General features: G+C 44.9%; 1 protein-coding gene across 1 annotated transcript in view; it reads right to left on the bottom strand.

The window, feature by feature from the left end:
• LOC117210509 (protein tincar) overlaps positions 1-12,292 on the bottom strand; it is a 33,233-nt gene that overhangs the window by 7,538 nt on the left and 13,403 nt on the right. The window contains exons 2-6 of the mRNA XM_033453615.1: positions 4,014-4,134; positions 2,015-2,119; positions 1,573-1,849; positions 806-1,030; positions 533-664 (exon numbers count right to left, since the gene is read on the bottom strand). Coding sequence (XP_033309506.1) covers positions 533-664; positions 806-1,030; positions 1,573-1,843 — 628 coding nt within the window. The 5' untranslated portion in view covers positions 1,844-1,849; positions 2,015-2,119; positions 4,014-4,134. The remainder of the gene's footprint in view (positions 1-532; positions 665-805; positions 1,031-1,572; positions 1,850-2,014; positions 2,120-4,013; positions 4,135-12,292) is intronic.

Below are 12,292 nucleotides of genomic sequence, written 5' to 3'. Positions count from 1 at the left end.
TTGCCCCGTTACATTCCAAACGCCCCTTTCTCCATGCGCGAATCGTTTTACCCCATAACGATAGCGATCTGAATCCGAAGCGCGATTCATTGATCGTCATCGACTCGATTGAAATGTTTCAAATCGATGAAAACCAAGGCACACGCGAGTGATAGCTTTAAGCTGGAAGACGCACAGAAGTTAAACAATTACCGATGAGATCAGCCTAAACGAAGATACGCGTGAAGCTAGTGTAGCTTCGGATAGATTTTTAATTAGTTTCCCTTAGATTACTCGAACTGCAAGGTAGTGGAGCATATTCAACCAGGAAGAAACGAGTGTTCGAAAAAAATGGTACGAAAAGTATCGTTGCCTTCTTCCACGTGAAACAGGAGAGGCAACGCGTTATCATGGTTATCCTGAAATATCGTTCGAATCGTATAACTGTCCGCAAAAATTAATCACGTTGCTAATGAAAAGCGAAACCATTCAAAACACGCGTCACCGTAATTGCGGAACACGAAGAGAAACAGCGATAGGTGTGGGTCGTTACCTTTTGGCAGAAATCCAGCGTGTATCAATCTAGCCTCCATGAGCAGCGAGGGCAGCAGGAAGCACATGGCTGTGCAAAGGTGTACGAAAGCAGCCGTGGGACCTCCGTGTCGCCATAAATTATTCGCCAAACCTGCGAATCGACAGCACGGGAATTGTGTAGCTACAAATGGCTCTGCTTTCTACGCTTTGTCGAGCGAAACATCTCAGCTTGGACGTTTGACGGAGGAGAGGACGTAAACCGGGATGAAAAATACATGGCACGTATACTCACTGTGGTCAGGATTGTTGGTAAGCAAGGATGAAGGCGGGTCGCGTGAACAGGCGCTCAAATGACGACCGAGCTTCACTCCATCGTTCGCCAGGTTGCCTAGCTTCAGGAAGGCCGCGCCAAGCAGAACCGGCAGTAGGACAACCCCGGCTCCGGCTAGCACCAGACACGCGTATAACTCCACCTTCGGCGGTGGAGCGTCCGCCGGCCAAGGTAACGATAAATATGCTGCAAATATAACCAACCAACCTGTCACGTCGAAGGTATACAGCGTCTCGCGAAAGTGTAGCAGAGTTAGAAAATTTAGAGATGGTACTCGTTTCTCTCGTTCGAAAATAAAATAAAGTTATTTGATCGTCCGAACAGTACGTGTCGTGATTAATTCCGATAATCAAAGTTCTACTATATTTGAACATTATGACGAGAAACTTTCGTGAATATGTTACTCGCGTTACAGCAAACTATTTGGAACTTAATCGATATTGTAACTGGACACGGCTGTCGTGATCGTATTGGTAAAGTTCGAAACGGAACAGAAATTTCGCGTTAAAATATACCAAAGCTTGGATCGTGTTTCATGCGGCGTAATAATTTAAAAAATCCGTCAACGCCAACTTGAAATTTTGCACGTGTACAAAAGATTTCCATAAGCGTTGAAATATTTTCGCGAATCACTGTACGTTATCGCACTACCGTACCGCGTTTCTTCCGTGAATTTCATGGAAAGCCAAGTTTCCTCTTTCAATCCGAAAAACGACGATTTCACTTACCGGCAAACCTTTTTGCGTATCTCAAGCCGATGTAAGCTTGAAAAGCGACCGCCAAAACGCCGTACCAGACGGACCACAAACTATTCACGTGACCTCGTATACAAGAGTTTCGTCTAGTAGACCTTCGTGGCTTTTTCGCTTTGTTGGTAGTCGTGATACCGCTGGAGTTTACGCTGGACACTATCGGGAGCGGTTTTAATGGCTTTTTGCACTTTGCTTGATTTACCTCGTTATTATTTTCGTAACCCATTAAGCTTCCCGTCATTGACATCTTGTTCTGAAAGAGAGACGTTTCGTTCGTTCGTCGTAGAACTCTCGAGGGCGGGATATCGCGCGTGAAAAATCGCACGCGTATAATTTCGCAATTTTTCGCTTTCAGATTCGGGAATCGAACTTTCCGGTGGGCGTGAAGTCGAACATCGATCCGGTTTGAAATATTTACCGAGTATTCTGCTATGTTTCTAGTGTAGGCGTCTTAATGATTCGAAGGAGTTAGTTTGGAACAATCGATGCGGAGCTGTGGCATTTTCGGAGGTGACAGCGCCGCCTGAAACGTAAAAAGAAAATCGAATTATCGGATAGTCCAACAGCGTGAAATAAATCAAGCGAATTGCCGTCTTGTACGCGACTCGTCAGAACGCATCGCGTACGATAGAAAACGAGGACGCACGGACGCTGCAGTGATCGAACCGTGAAACTGACCGGACTTGTCTACTTGTGTTATACACCTAAGTATACTACGAGGCACACGCACAAAAGTTGTTGCCCGTCGACGTATATACAAAGCCTGTTGATTCGTTTGTACCTAGCATCGTGATCTTCCGTTCAAGCTACGCAAGTGGCAAAAGGATGTGTCCAAAGAATACCAATATGCCATTGCTCTGACGCGACTAAATTTTCATATTTGTTTCTTTCTCGATCGACGAGAATTCAACGAGAATTCGATAGGAATCGGAGAACGTTCGAAACGATTAAAAAGTCAGTTTAAGAAGATATCGGATACTTCTTGATGGAAGGTGGGTAGCAGAAGTACAAAGACCGAGACGAAGACTTAAACGCGCATTGCGCGTAAACGGTATCGTTTGAACGTAGAATAGACGAGAAAGGGGAAACCGACGCGTAGGGTGTGAGCATTGTTCGAAAAGTTGCGGAGAAAATTACGCATCGTGTCTATCCGCGAACAACTCGATGCTTCCCCAATCGTGAAACCGACAATGACGAAGCGCGGGAAGAAGAAAAATGATCGAGCGGCTTAATGCTTACCGACAATCGCGGTAGCGAGTCGTACAAAAGGGTCGAAACAGAGGAGGGCCAGCGTAGCGTGGTAATTCTAGTGCTCTTACGACCACATCTGCCTCTCTCTTTCCCTCTTTTCTCTCCCTATCGGCCTTTTTCTTGCACGCTCAGCTTCGTAAAGTCGTTTCTTTTCGTTTCTTTGACGAAAGAAGCCGTTTTTCCGAGATGATTACTTTGCAGAGAAATTCTTTTTTAGTCGGATATTGCTCCTGATCTTTTGCTTTGCCACGGTATTCAAAAGAAGGAAGCGATACCGTGGAGACGGACTCTGAAGGGGCTCGGTGTCGTAACAAAAAGAAACGAGTCTTTTCATTTTCCGTTTGATACGAGGTCGAAGGAGAAACAAAGACAGAAAGGGAGAATCTATTATCGTAGAAGCACGATCGTACCGTAATCTCGCTAGGGTTGACCCACTTGTCGCGAACGATATTCGAACAAGCTGGAATTGGAAATTTCGATGATCGATAGCGCGTTTCTTCCTACGATAAGATTCCTTTCTCTATTTCTCCCCCTGCGTTTTGTTATTCCAGTTGCTTCATCGTCGTTTCCTTCCTTCGAAATTTTTGTTTCTCCAATTCCGACAAATTGGCAGCTAACGTGTTTCCTCTAATTAAGTGAGAGAAGTTTCCCCTGAGGGAAAAGCAGGTACGGAAGAACGAAACGTGGACCGATGGTCCGCCGGTGAAGTTGGACAAGACGAATGGTCGTGAGTGCAATGGAAAATCGAACGAACGTTCGGTCACGGTGTAGCGAGAATGAAAAACCGTGTAACTCGTAGATGGACTTTCCTCCAGGGAGAAGGACGAACAAAACGAATTCTGGCTGTTTGTCAAAATTTTCGCGACTACAGCTCTTCGGTACCATTTGGCGCGGCTACTGGCAGAAAGTGATTGTGTTTCTCGACGATCGTTTCCGAGCAAGAAACGACGACGGTTCGTGCACCGTGTAAAGAATTAATATACAGCACGAACGACCATCCTGAACGTACGATAAGCGTCGAGGGATGACCACGTTGAACATAGAGATTCGTCGATATAACGGGGAATTGGCTGTTCGAATATTTTTCCGATGTCGTATCTCGGCGTTGAAATACTTTCGCGAGATGCTGTGCATACGTAAACTGTCAAAACGATCGATCTACTCACCGAACGGAGGAGAAGAACCGCCGTCGTCGCTGTCGCCGTCACCGTCGTCGTCGCCGTCGTGCTGCTCGTCGAGTCAAGCGACGAGTTAAGCGACGAGTTGCGCTTTGAACGCTATGCGGATCTGAAATGGAAACCAAAGGTTCTTTCAAGTTTCTATAAACGAACGTACGAACGGATTGCAGCCACGCTCGCGAATCGATTAGCCATTGTCGTTTTCACTGTTGAACAAAGCGATTCGTCGATCGATTATTCTGCCTCGCTAAATTTCGAGAGTATATGAATAGACGAATTTGATCCAATCTGTAGCTACCGTTATTCGAAAATAGTTATATTCGTCACGTTTCTTGTATCCGATTCTATCCATTATGATATTTTGCGAGGAACAAATTTCTGCTTATTATTATTATTATTATTATTATTATTACTACTATTATTATTTACGTATGGATGGCACATTTTGATAGAAAAGAAGAATACGATAATATAAAATGAACAAATAATTGCGATTGTCAATAACAACGGATCGTAAATGGGGCGAAAGTATCAGTGAATTACACACTGCATTTCCAACATTTTTCTTAAGAACAGGAAACGATTCGCAACGGAAGTCTAATCGACGGGCAAATAAATTAGCAAGTGCGATTAATGCAACTACTGGAAGCGTAATTGCATCCGCATAGAGATGCGTAGAAAATTAAGAATCTCCTGAAAGGAGAGTTGCACATGGAGCAACTTAACGAGCTCAAGAACCTCTGGATACTCGATCTAATGATTTACGATCTTGCATACGAATATGGTATTAGCTATTTAGGAAAATACGGAATCGCACAGACGTTCGCAGATATCGAAACAACGAACACTACCTGGATTGAGAATTTGCACGAGTCTTAAGTTTAAACTATCGCGCGGATTATATTGCTCGTTGGAGGAATTCGTTGGACAGTAAGGTAGTTGGCAGACACGACTCTCTCCGCTACATATTTTAGCAGCACCGTCAACAAGCAAAGGGTGGTTTCTCTTAATTAATTTGCATCGGTTAGCAATGTGAAGAGGTCGTTTATCTCGTGGCGAGCATGTTCTCGCGTGTTCCAACGTTACATCGTGCTGTAGCTCGTTATTTCCGTTTCCGGAACGTCTCCGACATTCCGAGACAGCTACTTACGTGGCTGTGTCGGCGAGGACAGCCGGAACACCCTATTAATCCTATATATTCCGCATATCGCCTGGCAACCGATTCGACCTCGTCCGTTCTGCCGCTCGTCTTGATTTCTGAACTCGTGACTCGTCTTGTTTTGCGATTCAAATTAGTCGAGTTTCTTTTCGTGGTCGGTCGACCAGTCGTAAACAATATCGAAGCGAAACTAAGGTTAACGATAGGCGAAGGACGAGATAGCGAAGAACGTGCGAGAAAGGTCCGTTCTCTGTGTTCGCAGGGCATTAGCCCGCGATTGCCGTTTCATGCTCCCGTCAATCAACTGCCTTTCGATCGGTCTCCGCTCTTCCTACCAATTCTACTCGGCCTATCCTCCGTCTGCCCGACCTGCCCTCAACGTCGGGGATACGAATGACTTCATTCGTTTTTAATCAACGTGACGCCGTGCACGTTTTGTCAGAGATATCGGGAGACTGGCGATCGTTTGCCAGGATCGGACGAGTTTGGCCTCTAAGAGAAGCTGGTTTAAAGCTAACGCAAATCTCATCCTCGATTATATCTAGGCAGGATTCGGAAAAAATACTTCCTTTTCGCTGAAATTATCGCGCGTGAACACGCGCGATGCGAAGACAAGGAGATGAAAGTTCGTTACGAGGCAGCAAGGTATTGGGACGAACAGCGACAAGCACGCCGATCGTCCTTTACGGAATGCAATATCAGCCGAGAACGGGAGAGCCGGTCGTTGGATGAATCCTCGACCTGCATTCGGTCTCGTCGAGGACAATGCATCGAGGTCCCTTTTGTTTGTCGGTCAACACCGAAGGCATCGATGGCAGGAGGAGTAGCTGGCAGGCTGCCAATGGCTAGCTCACCACTGTTGCCTACAGCGTGCGCTTGCACCAGTCAGAGGCATCGACACCTCAATTATCGACGTCAACCGATCTCGCGTTTCAACATCCCCTGAACCGTTCGTATTTCTGCTTGTGTTTGCATTCGTTTTCTCTATTACCAGTTTGCGTTCTCGTCTTTGCTCGTGTTCACGATGCTCTTCTATAGTTCTCTTTCTGTCTGCCTCTCAAGAGAGAGAGAGAGAGAGAGAGAGAGAGAGAGAGAGAGAGAGAAAGCGATAAAATGAGAGGATTAGAAGAAACGCGCGACGAGTCGAAGATGGTAATATTTCAGCGAAAATCGTGTTGGATCTTTGCCAGGGAACATTTGCTCTCTGTAAAATTTCGCCCTATATTCAAATCACGATTTCTCTCGGTGGTTTTTCACGAAGACTAAAAAGAGACTCCGCTGACTTTCGCGAACGTAGGATCTAGCGTCCAAATTAACCCATTCATATCGAACGAACGGTATTTCTTTCTCTTTTTTATCTCGTTATCTGCGCGAGCTTCGTAACGTACTCTTTCGAGTCATCGTCATCGAACACGAACGCGATCTTTCGACGACCTATACGTAGACAGAGGACGCTTGTTGGAAAGTGGAAAGCACGAAATCGCGATCGACGATCGATTTTTTTTCACCTTCACGTTCGATTTAATCGCCAAACATATTCACCGCTGAAGGTACGAAACGAAGTGTAAAAAACAAAACTCGATACAGGTATTTCGCGTGCGTTTCACCCTGTCGTGCACGTCAGACCTTTGAAAAAGGTCAAGTACGAAATATACTACGATAGTTGGTAGTAACTTGGCTATTTACGTACGAAGGGTGATATCTCTGGTTACGCATCGTGTACACCGGCAATTTCCATATGCAGCTCCGTTTTTGCTTTCGTTTTATTTGAAACAGCACCGAAATAGCTGGATACGCATGGCACGATATAAACTATAGGCTATAGACGCTCGCGCGACCGTAAATTCCTGCCGAATTACGATGCTGGGCTGGATTCACGAGACGGCTGAGAAAAGCCGAGGTCGACGATGCATCGTAATCGTAATCGTCGACGCGTCTATTATCGTACGAAGCAGCCACGATCGTTATCGGAAATCTACGGTTCCTCTCTCGCCACTATTTCATCGATTTCATACAAAAAGCTCGGACGTTGAATGGAATAGTCCTAGGCTGGCTATAACGTTTTTTCCCCTATTGTTCTCCGTTACTCTTACATAATTAGGCTGCCGATTTTTATACATTTACGAGAAATTTAAATAAATAAGTAAATAGCCAGAAACTACGGAGCTATATAACGTGGAAAAACGTATTAGGTATGCAAAGTGTAGTATCCTTTGCGATATCTAATGAATAAAACAATTTCCTATCTAAGTTCCAGGCGTTTAATTATATTGGTAAAAATACGAATGTCCATAAATATTCGTAACGCGATAACGATATTTTGTTCGTTGTCGTAATTACTTTGAAAGCAGATGACGGTAAAATATCGGCGAAATGAAATCCGATCTAAAAGCGAATTTCGAAAGATGTGTTCAGAAATAGAAGAAAGCGGCTGGCACCGTATGTTTTTCTTCGAAGAACGTCGATATTCCCACATTCTCTCTCCGGTGTCTTAAATTAAGCATGCACTTCGAATTTAACGCAGCGAAGCGAATAACAGGGAAACGGCGTCACGTTCGCTGACTCCATAGCCGACAACGACGTTGTTCGTCGTGGAGAACACGACGACAACGACAACGACAACGACAACGCGACGGCGCTTCCTCGAATACGAAATCCTTCCTGTAGACGAGTACGGAGTACGGAGTACGGAGTATGGAGTATGGAGTTGCAAGTTGGTCACGAGTTTACTTTACGCGGAAATTTCTAAAGCACGTTCGATTGCGGCACCGATCGATGCTCGGTCGCAACAAAGAAACAACGAACAGGACGAAGCGAGCGTGTTGCTGGCGCGATCCGCACGAACCTCAACCGGAAATCGATTTTCTATCGAAACGTCTACGTTTCAATGCTTCGTGCCTAGCGTAAATGTTGCCATCCTTGTCTCGCGGCTTCGAAAAACTTGATTTCCTGCGTGTCATTCGTTACTCTCTGTCGATATAGCCATAATACGCGTTCATCTACGCCCTCGTAACAACGCGTTTCATACGCAGCCGAGATGAATTTTCTTTGTACGCGCGTATCCATCGGCGATTGATTTTCCGAGATCAATCACAGCGAACGTTCGAGAGGCATATACCGACGATAAATAGTACGAGAACCGAGCTAGAAAAAAGAAGGGAGACGTATTCGACGTTTTTCTAAATTTGCAGCTGTTTGATCCGACGAGGTATAGAACGATAAACGAATAACAACAGAGGAGGATCTGTGAACGAAAAGCGAGTGCGTTTTACAAGCAGAGCTATTTCTAGATCGGAAGGTTCAACGGAATCGATGTTGAAATTACGTTCGTGGTTTTGGTACGTACAACCCCATTCATAAGTACCTCAGAGACTAAAGAAGAGATACTTTTGAGAAATTCGTACAAAGTTATTATATCTTTTTCTCGGCGTTACTACGTCGTTTGAGACGATAAACCGTAAAGAAATTAATATATTCGATGCTACGATATGACGATATTACCGATTGTACGTGTAATTGAGTTTCATTTTTGGTCAAACTTCTCAGACTCGGTATCAATCGGAATCGTCCATCGAATTCATATTTCTTCAATGAAATATAGACTGGAACATGGTGGAGCCGGCTTCTGCGACTATTTTACAGCTTTTCCAATTGGTTTCCGCCAACTTTTGTCGTACATTCTCGATCGTTATCTTACGGAATCCAAAACATCGATCGATCAACCTAAAAAAGCAAAGGTTCGTCGAAATCTGGGGCGACCGATCGTAGGTGGAGCGGCGTAATAATTTATGAACGGGAGTGTACGCACTCGACTTCCGGTGTACGCGCAACGAATGCTCGGAGGAGAGATTTTTAGCATCGGCTCTAGTTCCGAAGACGAAACGATAAACGGGCTAAAATCGTTGGGTGCAGGTGCTTCCGCAACGGTACGGGAAACGCAGCTGCCCGGAATGTTTCTTCGCGTCGCTTCTGCTCGGCTTTCCCCGGTAAATCGATAGAACGAGGTCGACCGGAGCTCGGAGGACCGCGATTCTTTTTCTCCTTGGCTCCACGCGAAACCGGATGAAATCGGAGCCTTCGATTCGAGAAAACGAGTACCAACGAACATCGAAATTTTCTTTCTGAACTAACATACAAGACCGAGTAATAATTGCATCGCCCTCTTTCTCGAACCTAGCCTCACCCTATTACATCCGAATGGGCGGAACGCTTTGTCATGACAAATCGAATCGACGCGATCCGGTTCGTCTCGATGACTCATCGCTCTCTTCCTTTGCCCCTCAAGACATTCCGAAAGAAGAAAGTTTCCCAGTTTTCCGCGGGGTTCCACCGATGACTCACCCTCGAGATTCACCCTCGATTCGACGTTTCAACCAACCGCCCCTACCACCACGGGACAAGCGAAATTGCCTTAGGATGCTGTTACAGCGAAAGCTTGTCATACGAATTTTCAAGTTCGTCGGTTTGACGTATACCGCAAGTACGTATCTTTAACTTGTTAATCAGAGAAAACGAATCAATTGATCGAGCAAATCACCGATCGCTGGATCATTACGATTCTTTCATCGTCTCTTTTCTTGGTTTCCCATCGAAATTACGATATCGAGAAAGCTTAAGCGACGTTATACTCTGTTTCTAGCCAGAAATAGTACGGATTGAAAAAAATCGAGTTAGTCGATCGTGAGATAAGAAGGAAATGTAATCGACAAAAATTGTTTCACGTTGTTCTTCGACTTTTAAAAGATTGTCTAGCACGAGCTTTTGATTTTTGAACGGAAATGACGATGATTAGCGACTAACGAGCAAAGTATCATCCATCCTTCGTCCCTTTTGTCGCTCTCCCTTCTGACAGTCACCGGCTCTCCTTCTCTCCCTCCAACGTTTTATTCCTTCTTGCCGCACACCTCCCATGGCATCCCATTCAATCAATATCCGATGCCGCACACACACTGCTAAACATTGGGATCTAAACCCCTCATTTTCACCGAGAATTTCGGCAAGGTCCATTCTCACGCGAGCATTGCGCGATTAACGATCGATCGTAACGATGTATGCGTATAAGAAGGTGATACAGAGGTGTAACTAATGTACACATTTGTATTGCTCGAAATAAATTTTTCTTACTTTACGAAGCGTACACGCGAGATAAGGTAAAAATAATAACTGTTAGTTGGTTGATCTAAAAAACAAAAAAAAAAAAAATGCTGCTACTATAGTGATATCGATAAACACACGATATAAGTATAAACGATGCACGAATATTGCGTTAAGAGCGGATCTACTTTGCGAAATATAATCTGGAGCTTATCGAACGACTAAATAAACGTCCTAAGATCGACGAGATGCTTCGCGAGACTATTCGCGAACGTGCTAAGACAGCATGGGCTTACGGTTGTAGAATATCGACAACGGTTGCGGAGTACGATAGATATCCGACATAATGTAGTTTGGAGTAATATAGAGACGCAACAGAGACTGCAATGGTGACGAGAGCATCGATGTTATTCGATAACGAAAGTAGGTACGCAGTCGATGTCAGTCTTCCTGACAGTCTTGCTTAGCTTACGATCGACTGTGACGCGGCAATTATCGTGAATTTCACCGTGGCTTGGTAGGGGGTTGCCAGTCAGAATAATTTGAAAGGTAAGCGATAGGGCAGCGCGTATACGTGCTCCGTTGCAGCAGGCGGAGCAGACGTATTCGACTCACGGAGTCATAAATTTGAAATTGGAGGAACTGGGAAATAGAATTTCGTACGAATATCGTTTAATCTCGCGGATGTTATGACTGGCCCGACAGATACATGCCAGACCTTTTTATAAATATTTTCGAACGGAACAGCTCTCCGGCGAACAACTGCAACGAAGTTGGCGCGAATATCAACATCCCTGACTGGTATTTTTACGATATCCGTTTGCCATATCTGTTCGACAGAATGTAATACACGTTCGTTGTTACGATTGCCTCGCGTAATTCCGATCGATCGAGTAGCCACGACAAACAAGGTTCGTCGCTCTTCGACGGATTAGATCGGACATCCAACCTGATCGTGACTTCCTTTGTGGATTAATATGCCCCGGGAATATTAATGGCTTTACGAACGTAATTAGTTTTGTGGCGAAGGGATCGGATTCGATCGGTTTCATCCATTCGTCGAGCCGTTTCCGCAAAAGACGGTCGCCTACCGAAAGGGGAGAATTATCGAAACGCCATGGAAATGCGAGGGTTACGAGAATTAGCATCGCCTATCGAAAGTGCGAATAGCTATTTAAACGTTTGAACAAGCGATGCTTGCGATATATCGAGTGCTCTCTGGCGTTTTTCTTATCGCCTCTTTCGGTCGACCGAAACCGAGAAAAATTAAACCTCGACGGTTCGAGGGACGTGCGACATTTTATCGCCAGTGACTCGTAAATTAAATTCAATGGGTTAAATTCAAAAGCTGTCCGTGCTACGGCTACAGAAAGTATTGGCACAATGGAGTTCTCTCCATTTTCTTTTTCTACGCGCACGAAACATCACGTCATCGTTATCGTTATCGTTATCGTTATTCTTATCGTTATCGCGAGTCACATTAAAATACTACCTTTGAACTACCACAAAATAATCATGAAAGCCAGTAGATGAAGGAAACTGTACTTGTCGTATTTTTGCTCTGCGATTCTCCTATGCTAAAAGTAAAAGGAATCGAACGAAATGAAACGTCGAGTTCAATTAGAAGGATTAACGAGCGACGTGATGCGAGGGCACGCACGTTTTCTCGCCTTGACCGTGTCTGTGATTAAACGAGAGCACGTGCATAAGTACGAATGTATAGAATTCGAAGCAGCGCGAAACACTCGTTGCTTCGTTCCCGTATAACTTGGTTTCCGGGTGTGTTCAACAGCTCCCAAATACGATTAGCGCAGGCTTTACGAAACTTGACGCGCCTGTGAATCCCGTCAGGGGGATGTTATATTTGGTTACGGCGCGTTGCTTTCGTGTCCATCGAATTCGACTAAAGAAAACAAAGTTTGCGTACCGCGCGGCTCTAATTTTCACCATCTGTTTCCTTTGTCTTCCACCCTTTGGTCGAAGCTTTCTCCATGAACCGTTATCTTACGATGTT

Source organism: Bombus bifarius, unplaced genomic scaffold, assembly GCF_011952205.1.
Source record: "Bombus bifarius isolate JDL3187 unplaced genomic scaffold, Bbif_JDL3187 scf7180000008206, whole genome shotgun sequence".
Classification (NCBI taxonomy): Eukaryota; Metazoa; Arthropoda; class Insecta; order Hymenoptera; family Apidae; genus Bombus; species Bombus bifarius.
Note: the sequence above shows the minus strand (reverse complement) of the source record. Positions and strands in the feature narration are given on the sequence as shown.